Here is a 13,301-nt window from a genome sequence, read left to right as displayed (position 1 = left end):
AAATGCAAAAGTCGATTGGCCCTTTGAAAGACAAAATCACCGAGAAGCAGCCGCATTTGAAGAAAAATAAAGTACTGATTCACCAAAACAATGCACCGTGTTACAAGTCAGTGCAAACGATAGCAAAAATCCACGAATCGTGCTTCGAATTGCTTCCGCATCCGCCGTATTCTCCAGATCTGACCCACAGCGACTATTTGATATCCTCAGATCCCAAACCAATGCTGGCTGGAAAGAAACTTTCGTCGAAAGAAAAGGTGATCGCCGAAACAGTAGCCTATTTTGGGGCAAAGGATAAATTGTACTACAAAAATGCTATTGGAAAGATGAAGGGTCGCTATAATTAGTCTTGAAGCGAGCTACGTTGAATAAAACAAGTAAGGAAGGGCTAAGTTCGGGTGTCACCGAACATTTTATACTCTCGCATGATAAAGTGATAATCGAGATTTCATTATCCGTCATTTACATATTTTTTTATTTTGCTGTACAATTAGTAAGAATCAAATTCTGAGAGATTTCCCGAAATTTTCGGTGAAAAATTAGGTTAGGTTAGGTTAGGCACTGAGTTCTTCGTGTTCGATATAAGGGACCTTGAAAAGGGATACCTCAGCTCAAATATCATATTTGTGTAAAGTTTTATTCCGCTATCATCATTGGTTCCTAATGTATGTATAATATACATTGTATATATGTATTATACAGAGAAGGCATCAGATGGATTTCAAAATAGCGTTATATTGGAAGAAGGCGTGGTTGTTAACCGATTTCATCCATATTTCGTACATGTCATCAGGGTGTTATGAAAATATTATATACCGAATTTCATTGAAATCGGTAGAGTAGTTCCTGAGATATGGTTTTTGGTCCATAAGTGGGCGCCGCCACGCCCATTTTCAATTTAAAAAAAAATGTCTGGATGCAGCTTCCTTCTGCCATTTCTTCCGTAAAATTTAGTGTTTCTGACGTTTGTTGTTAGTCGGTTTACGCACTTTTAGTGATTTTCAACATAACCTTTGTATGGGAGGTGGACGTGGTTATTATCCGATTTCTTCCATTTTTGAACTGTATATGGAAATGCTTGAAAGAAACGACTCTGTAGAGTTTGATTGACATAGCTATATTAGTTTCTGAGATATGTACAAAAAACTTATTAGGGGGCGGGGCCACGCCCACTTTTTCAAAAAAATTACGTCAAAATATGCCCCTTTATAATGCGATACTTTGTGCCAAATTTCACTTTAATTAATTTATTTATGGCTTAGTTATGACACTTTATAGGTTTTCGGTTTCCGCCATTTTGTGAGCGTGGCAGTGAGCCGATTTTGCCCATCTTCGAACTTAACCTTCTTATGGAGCCAAGAAATACGTGTACCAAGTTTCATCATGATATCTCAATTTTTACTCAAGTTACAGCTTGCACGGACGGACGGACGGACAGACAGACATCCGGATTTCAACTCTACTCGTCACCCTGATCACTTTGGTATATATCACCCTATATCTGACTCTTTTAGTTTTAGGACTTACAGACAACCGTTATGTGAACAAAACTATAATACTCTCCTTAGCAACTTTGTTGCGAGAGTATAAAAATTAATTTTGTAAAATAATGTGTGTTTACTATGGTAAACCGAGGACTTTTCAATTGACCTCTTATATGTTGGCAGACGGAAAGTCAGATATCACTATATAAAACATACTGAGGCTTGAGGAAGGTGTGGATTGATGGCATTAATTCTTGACATTACCCAACTATACTTGATAACACATTTCCAAGCAGTTTTATGAATAAAGCTCACACAATGATCGACATATTTTACATAAATCTGCCAGAATAACGGAAATCATTATATATTGGTATTCGTGGACCTATTTTTTACATTTTTGGCATTACGCCAATACGGCATCTTCACTTAATTTTGCTTAAATATCTTACATTTTATTTGGCATCAACCTTGACGTGATTGAACCAACATCGTTACACTTACACTGAAACGAATGTGAGAAACATTAAAATTATCCTAAACTATGTAGTTTTGAGCCAGCGATTTTAAGACGAAGTTTTTTAAGGACTATAGAAATTTGTTTTGTAAGCGTTTAAGATATCCGAATGAAATTTAATCTATTGATCATTTGTCGGAATTGGCCAGAACGGACAACTACATATATCACATATCTTCCCTGCCACCGATTAATCTAATTTTTTCAACTTCGCCTTAAAAAACTCTAGCTTGTCACTGGGTTTAGACCCACAGTCTCCTAAGCAAAATTGATCAGAATGATTCAAGGAACCTTTCTCGCATACGTGATTTTATAGACAAAAAAATTCTGGTTATAGGTATATCTGTGATATATTAAACAGGAACAATGTCTTCCAAACGCTGATTACTTTTTCCTCCTTTCACATTTTTAAACGAACTTTGGAAAATGTAAGCTTTTACCACTTCTGAAAGACACTTGCCAAACGGGATTGAACCTTTGGACCTTCAGTAAGCTCAACAAACGCTGGTCAACAACTATAACTTGTGTGACTGCGAGATCCTTCTAGTACAGGGTGAACGTTAAGAGGTCCTCCGAACTATCTCGCCGCAATTTTAGGTGTTCTGACTGTTAACTGCACAATAGGCTCACACGCGGTGCGGCTAAATATTCTGCCAGAAGCTCTTTGTCAAATCGTTGAAATTATCTTGTCACTTCCTCCTCCATTGCCCGGCGGTGATCCACTTTCAAAAGTTCATGGGTAACACAAAGCATAAATATGTGTCCAAACGAGATCCGTCGATTATGACTCAACCCTACTAACTGACCCAAAGTATCTATTTAAGGCACAAGTACACACTTTTATTAAAAATATAAGTTCTCTGAGCTGCATTAAGATAACTCACATAATGCACAATATACAATATACTAAAATATGCGGTATAAAGTCAACCGGAAGTTTGAAAATATTTAAATTAAATATATAAGTTAAGTAAAGTGTTGACCCGATTTTGCCCAATTTTGATAACACGGCAAAATATTAGAAAGAAAAACTTCTCTTCAAATTTCAATATTATATCTCACAGATAGATCGATATTTTCAATAATAATTCAGTCATGGGCATTCGGTATCGGTGGGTTTGAAAAGTTATAATCCAATGTCGACAATTTTTAGACTTGTGATAACACACCTTAAAGGCACACATTTTCAAAGTTTTGTTCCGATATATTCGTTGGCGCTTGATTTATACGCTGGAAAGTGAAAGAATTGGCTGGAATTTTAAGTTGTGTTATATGTGAAGGGAGGATGGAGCCATATGTCGAAGTTCATGTAAGTGAGTAAAGTTCTCTGAGCGCCATTCACTTGGAAGTGTCCAGAAACGATTCTTTTACATATGGCTCAAGCTGCTCATGACATCCGGTCTTAGACCAAGTATTCTCTGGGTAGCCAAAGAACATTTGTTTGAAGGCGGGTTATGCGCTGGGTTTGGGACCCGCTACGTTATCAATGCCCCCAATGAAAAAGAAACAACATCCACGAATAAGAGACCCTCCTTAAAAGGAAGATATGTGACGTGAGCATGGCTTAGCCCGATTTCGATAAAATCGAGAGATTGTTATCCGATATTTTCTAGTTTTAGGTGTTACAAATAACCTTTTGTTCATGGTCTTCTTCGAAATGAGTTTCAATCAAGGTGCCGTCCCTGTAGTTTAAAATAAACATTTTTGTTTGGAGTTATGCAATTAAGAATTACGATTTTTTTGACTTTATTGAGTAAATTAAAAAAAATTAATAGTAATTTTATCACTTTTTAATACTTTCCATTTTCATCTAATCAACGTCTTATTGTTTGCTTTACCTTTTTGTTCTATTCTACAGCAACGTGAGCCACTAAAACTTTAATGCCACACCAGAGAATCACTGCAACGCACCCCACCAAAGCATTAGCAAATCACCAAGCCCACAATAAATGCAGATAAAATGAGTAAATAGCGTGGTTAAAGCTAGCAATGAGCTGCAATCGACATCTTAGCTGCTGCAGAACTACGCCGAACACCAATAAATAACAAGCCAATACTCGAGCCGCGCCGTCTAACTGATTGGTTGGTGTGCAAAAGATGCGTTCGCTTACGTAATCGAAATCAAAGTGCAAGAGCCAGCAGATCCCGCTTACAGTGCGCCGTGCCTATTAGTGCGCTCATGGCTAAGCGCGCCGTGGCTTCATTTGACTATACTGCAGCTTCTACTCTTTCTCATCCGAAGTGCAATTGACATTTTCATTCTTGGTGACTTCGAGTGCACGCGTTTGTGTGAGTGCTTGGATGTGTGTCGAAACACCAGCAGATCGCCGATTTAACTTTGCGAAATCGATTAGCACCGGCGAAACTTCAAAAGCGCAACAGGTGAATAGTTGAAGGCATAATGGCTAGCGCGACCGGCGGCCGCGATGCCCTTGAATGTGATGGCAACGCTTCTGCAATGGCCATAAATATGGCCGAGACTGGCAAAACAAACAATTACATGGTCAGCAGCAGAAAAAATCGACACGATGCCCACAGCAACAGCGAGGTGCCGAGCAAAAAACTAGAATCAGCGAAATTTGGGCATACGAGTGGACGCACGGCTGAGGGTCTGCGTCGGCAAGCGACCAAATATCCACACGGTCTGAATATCAGCATACAAACAGTGACCACTAATGAACACCAACACAGCACCACTAGTAATGGCAACAACAATAACAGCAGCAGCAATAATAATAGCAGTCTGCATGCCAACAGCGACCTGAATGCAAATTATGGCTACTCACGAGCTTCCACGCTGCGCAGCAGTTGGGGTGGCAACAACAATGACAAACGGCAAACTAAGAGCGATTTGAATGACAGCATTAGACGCACCTCAAATGGCAGCGGTGCCGCGGCAACACCAGACAACGGTCACCGCAAATATCGCATTAGTATGATCAGTAGTCCGGAAAATCTGGCCGAATTGCAAATGCGCCGCTACAAGTATCCACTCACGGGCAACTACTATCTGGACACACAAGATGCGACGAGCGTGAAACAGCCACCCCCGCTGCCGGTGTTGCGCACATATCTACAGCGCTTCGGTCGCTGGAAATATCTACGTTGGCCCATTATATTTCTAGCGAGCACATTGCTATTCTTCGGTATTATCACCTATTGCATTTGGCTGCACGATGTGAGTGTGGCGCGGGAGCGTTATCAGCGGCGACGGCAGGAAGTCAGCAAGGAGGCGCAGTTAGCCGATAATGAAGCGCAGCTCATCAACTTTGTTGCAAACACGTTGGACGTGTGGCAACGTGTTGATGAAAGCATTGCAACCACAACAAGTACTTCGGCAATCAGCACCACCAATTCAAATGTTGCTATAACCACAGACCACAATCGGCAACACCTACAGGAATCGACGATTTTACGTGCAATTAGCACTCAAGCGCGTCAACCACCGCCCAAACAGCAGCAACTCACAACCTTCAAGTATGTGGTGCCTTCGAAAGGTGTTGTCACCGGCGACAAGAAGCAGCACAGCAAAGTGGGTGCTGATAAGGACAGAGATGAGACTCTGTCTGAAACCACGACATATGCCAGCGCCGAAGCGGCTCTAATACCCACTAATGTGCTGCATTACAGCGGTTTTAACGGGCATCAGAACAGCTTTGGTGTGCCCATCGAGGAGGGTCACCGCATTTTGAGGCTCTTTAATAATGTAAGTAGCAATTCATAATTGTAATCGCTTTTGGACTTATGCGTTCCGAGTCTGTGGACATTCATGTTCTTTCTTTATGGATGTGCTATAGGACTGAGATTTGGTTCGTATCAGATAAGGTTAGGTCGAGGTACAGACATGAACGGAATTCACGAAGTCTTTGTTTGAAGAGTTGAAACATCGTTCCTTTGTAATGCTAATAGTATATTTCTTTAAACTTGTTCGATTTAGCGAAGGTACGACAACTGAGAAGAAAATATCGAGATATTTGCTTCCTTTATCAAACATCTAGAATTGTCTTCTGTTCGTATTGAATGGCCTTATCGTGTTCCATTTTGTGCCAAAATAAACTCGCAGCGCCGGACTCACATGAAGCCGATCCGTCCAGTGCTAGATTTCAAAAAGCCGATGAGACCCCGGGTCATCCTCAGCCTATATAAATCGGAACGCGTGTATCCTTTCTTGCAAGCTCATCGGCCCTATCGTGTTCCTTTCGCAAAACGATATCGCAGTCGCGTTAGCGACAGTTCTCGACCAGGAGCTAGACTCCAGGGCTAGACTTCAAGAAACCGACTGGACTCCGGGTCGTTCCCAGTCTGATTGAATCGGAAGGAGTATATCCTTTCTTGCCAGCTCATCGATTTCATAGTTTCCAACGGCCCTATAGAGTTCGTGTTCCATTATGCATAATGATTTGGCAGTTACGCGTGTAATAGTTCTCGACCAGGCAACACCGGACTCAGGTGAGGCTGATCCGTCCAAACTTCAAGAAGCCGACGGAACTCCCGGTCGTTCTCAGCCTAATTAAATCGGAAGAAGTATGTCTTTTCTTGCAAGTTCATAGATCTCATAGTTCCCTGCTGATCTATCGTGTTCCATTGTGTTGAATGATATTGCAAGTTGCGCAGAACCGACCAGAAATCACCGGACTTAAGTGAGGTCGTTTCATCCAATGCTAGATTTCAAGAAACCGATGGGCCTCAGGGTCGTTCCCAGGCTACTTAAATCAGAACGAGTATATCCTCTCTTGCAAGCTCATCGGCTTCATAGTTTCCAAGGATTGCGTTATAAACCGGCACTCAAACCAGACCATGCATGAAATAACATGTTAAGGCCTAACAAAACGAGCTCTTTCGAATTCAAGCTCTTTTGAATAACATTTACGCCACTATAGTGGAAATGCGCTTATTTTTTTCTGGTTAGGTCTTGAATTCTTAACCTCTTCTTAGCGTCACTTCGAATATAAGCTTTGCCAAAGAAATCCACAACGACAATCTGACTTGACTCCATGTAAGAAGTGAATCCAGCTGGAAAAAGTACTTTTCAAAGGTTACCCCCCAGTAAAGACACATGACTCAGACTTCATGGAATCTATTAATTCATAAAAAGTGAAGTTGTCCACAAATACTTTCTTTTATTTACACAGTCTCATTCTTTTTCCTACAGGGTCTTTCCCCAAATCAACCCTTTACCCCAACAACCAAGTCTTTGGCTAAAGTATCACCCACGATACCACCGCTTGCAAAGTCTAAGCCCACACACGCCATGTCATCAGGTTTTCGCACCACTGCACAAGATAACGGCTGTTACTCAACCACGCTGCCGATGTGTCAGGGTGTGCTGGACTATGATTTAACATACAATTCGACAACAAAATTACAGCTTAACGATCAGCAAGCTTTTCAACAACTAGTTCACTCGAACTGTTCAACACGTGCGCTCGAGTTCATTTGCGTCACACTAGAACCGGAATGTAGACCTTCACATATTGGTATATTGCCGCCTTGTCGGAGAATTTGCAAAGGTAATCAACACCAAAAGACTATTAAAAATACAATTAATATAAGCCACTTTCTTACTTGTTTTAAAGCCGTACTGGAAGCATGCTCCATTGTCATAGCCAACTGGGACGCGCTAAATGAACTGTTTGACTGCAACATCTATCCCGACTCCAACGATCCGCACAAATGTGAGGATCCCACGAGAAGACGCGACTACTGTTACGATAACGAGTTCGCCTGCTATGACCGCACCTGCATACCGCAGCAGTGGCAGTGTGATAACATCAAAGATTGCGCCGCTGGTGAGGACGAAGAGAGCTGTTTGATTTGCGATCATCAGGATGAGTTCCGCTGCCACTCTAATGAGAAGTGTGTGCCCGAGTCGGTGCGCTGTGATTTGAAATACGACTGCTTCGATGGTTCCGATGAGGAAGAGTGTGATGAGTATGGTTCCGGCGATGAAACAGCGGTCACTTTCGATGAAGCCGCCTTAAATTCATTTCCACGTATATTCTCATACGCTAGCTTCCTATCGCCCAATCAAACTAATGAAGGTTTATATACCTACATCACGGCGGCCACTGACGACGAGAACGGCACGAAGTTTCAAGTACACGAAATCACCAATCGCACCAGCGGCATATCGACAGAAGAGGTGACTAACAGTGTGCCCGGCGATGGACCCAAAGGTTTCGGTGAGTTCTTGCGTCTAACTCCCACTCTCTTTTGTTTATTATCTCACAAATGTACATATATAAATTTACAGTAAACTTCCGTGACAGCAAGGAAATCATGATGACCAGCGACACAGAGAATAAATTCAAGTACTCCTCGGCCGCCACCACCTCACGCCTCGCTACAACAAATCGCAACAATAATAGCTTGATCAGTAGCGGCAATAAAGCATCCTTCGGTGCCACCACACCCCTGCAACCCGCAGCATCCCTGCGCATCGCCATCACTACCGAACCGGCCAACACATCCGCTGATGACGAAGATAACGACGGCAGCAAGCGCAAAAAACCGGCAAATACTTGTGCGGCCCATCAATTGCGCTGTGTGAGTGGCGAGTGCATCACAGTCAATCAACTCTGCGACAAGGTGAGCTTATGCCACGCGGATGCACTGTGAAGTGTTTGGTAAAGTGTTGATTGTATTTGCAGAAAATTGACTGTCCAGATGGTGCTGATGAGCTGATGTGTATCTACAAGGAGCAGCGCAGCTCGACAACAACAACAATGCGCAGCAGCAGCACAGACGGTCCTGCGAGCCGCAGCCGAAGCGTGCGCACGCAATCGACGACGGCGGCGACGACGACAATACGTACGGATAAACGCTCATTGACACGTACGACAATAAAGAGAAAGGTGAAAACCTAATGTTGCAATAACAACAACTACGTAATGGCTACTTGAAACCGTTATTGTTGCACACATCCCATATTATCTAACTGTACAGCGCTAGTGTGTGTGTATTGTTGTTATGTTCCACATAGTATTTTAGTAGCATTTTTCTTGTTGTTCTATTCTCACCTGGCTGCACTTCTCCAATATTCTTTTCTACATTTAAGCATTAGATTTAGTGTTGAAAATTGATTTAGCTTATTTACTGCGTACCTATGTCGTTGCTTGTTTTTGAACAAAAAACATAAATATTTTTAGTATTTTTTATGTAATTATTTTTATTGTTACCGTTATATCTACGATTTTGTATAAATATTTACATATTTATAACAGACATTTGTATTATATGCCTTGATTCATACTGTTATTAGCATGTGTAGTTGATTTTAAGGTTATGTTTTAAAATTCAACACTGTAAAAAATAACTTTATTTTTTTATAAACTCGAAAATTATAAGAAAATAATGTAGTTTTATATTACATTTCGTATAACTTAAGGTTAGTTTTTGTGTAACATGATAAAACAAGCAGAAAATTCTTTTTTAGATGGAGTTGGAGAGACGTCTTCGACCACCTTACAGTTCTGAAAAGTTAAACATTCTTACAAATTTACAGGAATTATCGAAATGTTATTCAAGCTCTGCAATCAAACAAAGAAACCATATAAATAATTCAAGATCTTATGTTATTGCTTTATGTCTACTATAAATATGATAAGAACAACTGCTGATGTTACTATGGTAAGTAATCCCTACTTCACTTGAGAAAACCTAAATTTCCCAAAACTGACATCTATCTAGATTATATATATGTAGATACAAACTACGTTATTTGGTTAGCTGATAAACGACGGATCGAAATATACCTATGATAACAAGAATCACAATCAGTTTCAACGACTAAATTATACTATATTCGAATGCGGATCTAAAAAATCTTCGATTAGCGATTTTGTCAAAGATTTGTGAACCTGTGGGTGTTAATATTGAAAATGCAAGAATGCATATGTAGATGAAGTAAATGTAGAAAAATACTTCATTGAAAGGTAAGGATTCCAAGAACATATTTATTACCCGATTAATGTATCAAATGTTTTATTGCAAAAACAAACAAAAAAATTCAATTAATTCTAAGATATACATAAATCAATTAATCGCACTTTTCGATTCATTTCGTTTTTAATGTTGAAATAATGAAATAACTTTATTTCAACTGAATATAACCGCATAGAAAATATTGTCCATACAATTATTTTTCAAGTAAGATTGCAAAAACAGTATTTTTGAAAGATTTTTGGTTCTCCGAAGCTTTAGCCAATTGACATTCCGCGGATGTTAATGTACCAACAGGGGCAAATATTTCTTGGAAAGTAGATTAGGCTTAGGATAAACAATCTTAATTACTTCTCACGACTCGACAGTGTTCGTTTCAGATCTAAAATTTGGCAATTCAAATAAAAACTTTGCTCGTCTTAAGAACATATATAGCATTATTCAGCCTTCGCCTTTTATTAAGAACTAATGATTTATGAAGGGTCCAAAATTCTGAATAATTTTTCAAAGATTTCTTGATGTTTCGCTGCCACTTTCAGTTTGTTCTGCGTCCTCTATTTCATTTCGTCTTTTTTACTGGAGTAGACGCCGCTTACGCGGTTATAGCCGAGTTTGCAGGAGCGCGCCAGCCGTTTTTCATTTTCGGTGTTTAACTCCAATCAGAGATTTCAGATGTAGCCAAGTCCTTTTCAACCTGGTCTTTCCGACGGAGTGGTGGTCTTCCTCTTCTGCTGTATCCCCCGGCGAATACTCTCAAAGCTGTAGTGTTTTTATCCACTCGGCGTTTCCGCAGTCTCTTAATGAAAACTCGTAACGCCCAGCTCATCAGATCTTGCCATCATCAATGCATCTCCGCCATATAGCAAAGCAGGTATAATTAGGGACTTACAGAGTTGGTTCTTTGTCCGTCGAGAGAGGACTTTTCATCTCAATCGCCTACTCATTCCAAAGTAGCATGGTTTAGAAGAGTTATTCTGAGTTCGATTTGGAGGCTGACATTGCTATTGGTGTTAATACCGGTTTCCCGCACCTTTGTTGTTCAGACGGATAATTGCTATTCGTAGCTCTTCATGGTCGGAAAATGGAACGACCGCTCCATCGTTCTCGATTGGAGAATCGGGTTCACCATCTCCTGATGTTTTGCTTTCACTGCCATTCAGCAAACTACAGAAGTGTTCCCTACATAATTTTAGTATGCTTTAGTCATCGGTCACTAGATCACCTTGGGTGGTCGGCCAGCTTTTCTCTTTACCTCTTGGTATCTATCTCATCACGCGAATGTTGTGGTCGATTGTAATGTTGCGAGGAAGTCTGATTGTTCTTTTTCCAACACGACACGGCATTCCTCATCGTACCAGCTGTTCTTTTGCCTTTTCCTAAATTCAATGGTTTCGTAGTATAATTCCTTGGTCACTGGCCCCGTGCCAAAAAAAAAGTCTCTTGCATTTGCTGAGCCTAATTTTTTTTCAAGCGCCTATGGCCTATGGTAGGCTTTCATGTAAAAATCATTTCGAATAAGCTTTGGTATTGATCTGGTAGATATACTATACAAAAAATGGATTTTTTATAAAAGTACCGGGGATGATATGCCGACTAGTCGCAGCTCAAACTTTTTGATACTACTTTTACTATTTTGGTAGTATGGTTTTCCTTCGAAATAAGCCTCAGTATCGGCGGCTTCTTTCCCATTATCTTCAGGTCTATGAAAAAGTCACTGCGGCCATATCTGGAGAATACCGCGGATGTGTATGGTGATGTAATTTTATGATAATTTCCATCAATTTAAGTGTGTATTCCGTCGATTATGAGTTTGCGCGGCACACGTGTACGACCGAGCTTTCCAATACACAGAAGTTCGTGAATGGTATATCCAATATGTACCTTGGTTATATTATTTAAATTATTTTGTGGATATTTTCAAGTTTACGTCCGCACTTTTCGAATGGCTACTCAACGTCATCAGTGTTTCAATGGCATGAAAGGAATTTAGGAAACCGCTTACGAATGATGGCTTCGCCATTCGCAAAGAGTAGATACTACTCGTCAAAGAACATTGGCAGAAATTTTCCACAAAAAATTATTATTTCATTAACTCCTTCCATTGAACCTCCTCTTCCTCTCATCCAGTTTTAGTTTTTTTTTTTTATACCAGAATCTGCACCATATCTCTGGAATCAATTTATTGGCTGCTGTAAATTTTAATGCACGACAATATGAATTTGCAGCCGGGAGATATTTATTTTTTTTTACTTGAAAGTTCTGAGGCGAAGAAGAACAATCGACAAATTTTATAGTTAAATTGACGGCTAAAGTTCGATGTCATTTCTGATTTTATGCGCATACTCATATATGGGCATACATAACTAACTTACATACATATGTATATATGTACATTTACTATTTGTATATTAAATGACGATTCGCTCATAAATGCGCCCAAGGCAACAAATTGTAGAACTCAAATGAAATGTTGAATACAAAATCGATTTTGATTGATCGTTTCAACAGAAATCCGATTTAGTTTTTTCTCGTTTTTTGCCAACATTTTTTATTGAAAACAGTTTATGCGCATGCATTCATCAGCCCCTGCTGACATTTACGCACAAAGCGGCTCACAAACACACACACACTTCCATGTAAACGCATGCACAACTGCCGGCCGCCCCTCGCACGCGCTTACATAATCACTTAATCCCAGCAGGGCGTATTAATTTTTCGGTTGCTGGCAGCAATATCTCATGACACCTAATTATTTTCTCTTTTCAGCACTTTTTACCCATTTTTTGCAACATTACTTTTTACCTTTTTGCAGAGGAAACAGAATAAAATCGCAGCGCATTAATTGGAACACGCTGAAACGTTTAATTTTGATTTGGATCACTCAAAAAGTTTGCGATATTCGCCACACGATAAACCAGCGGCAAGCGGCAGCTGTTTGTCGGCAACTACCACCATCACACCTTCCTCGCAATTAGTTGATATCAATCACTGCGTCGGACATTTCGGACGGCATTTTCATGCTTTTCACAAAATTCTCGAATTTCTTGGCGAAATTGCAACACTGTTGAACAGAAACAGTTAATTAAAAGGAAAAGGGTTGATAGTGTACGCATGTTTAAAGGTAAGTGAAGGGGTAGAGTTAACAAAAACATGTTTTGGCTCCGATAAATATACACGTGCCTTATATTTTTTACAAAAGAGGCGAAAGGCAATCGGCTGCCAATGTCAGCGTTTAGCTTAAACTCACTAAAGTCACTAAGGTACATACCATATATGTCTGTATGTATGTATTTACGAAAGTCTACTTCCCAGGTTCATTGATTTCCATGCTCGCCAGGCGACCACCGTTAGTTTTATGT

General features: G+C 40.2%; 1 protein-coding gene across 3 annotated transcripts in view; it reads left to right on the top strand.

Moving 5' to 3' along the window:
* Window positions 1-9,124, top strand: part of LOC105233535 (uncharacterized) — a 75,463-nt gene extending 66,339 nt beyond the window's left edge. For all 3 annotated transcript variants that reach the window (XM_049446360.1, XM_049446359.1, XM_049446358.1), the window contains 5 exons: window positions 3,860-5,707; window positions 7,154-7,511; window positions 7,578-8,183; window positions 8,255-8,589; window positions 8,652-9,124. In XM_049446360.1, the coding sequence (XP_049302317.1) occupies window positions 4,403-5,707; window positions 7,154-7,511; window positions 7,578-8,183; window positions 8,255-8,589; window positions 8,652-8,867 (2,820 nt within the window). In that variant the 5' untranslated portion in view covers window positions 3,860-4,402 and the 3' untranslated portion in view covers window positions 8,868-9,124. The remainder of the gene's footprint in view (window positions 1-3,859; window positions 5,708-7,153; window positions 7,512-7,577; window positions 8,184-8,254; window positions 8,590-8,651) is intronic.
* The last annotated feature ends 4,177 nt before the right edge of the window (window positions 9,125-13,301 follow it).

This window comes from Bactrocera dorsalis, chromosome 1 (genome assembly GCF_023373825.1).
Source record: "Bactrocera dorsalis isolate Fly_Bdor chromosome 1, ASM2337382v1, whole genome shotgun sequence".
In the NCBI taxonomy this organism is placed as follows: domain Eukaryota; kingdom Metazoa; phylum Arthropoda; class Insecta; order Diptera; family Tephritidae; genus Bactrocera; species Bactrocera dorsalis.
This window is presented reverse-complemented; position numbering and strand designations above follow the sequence as displayed.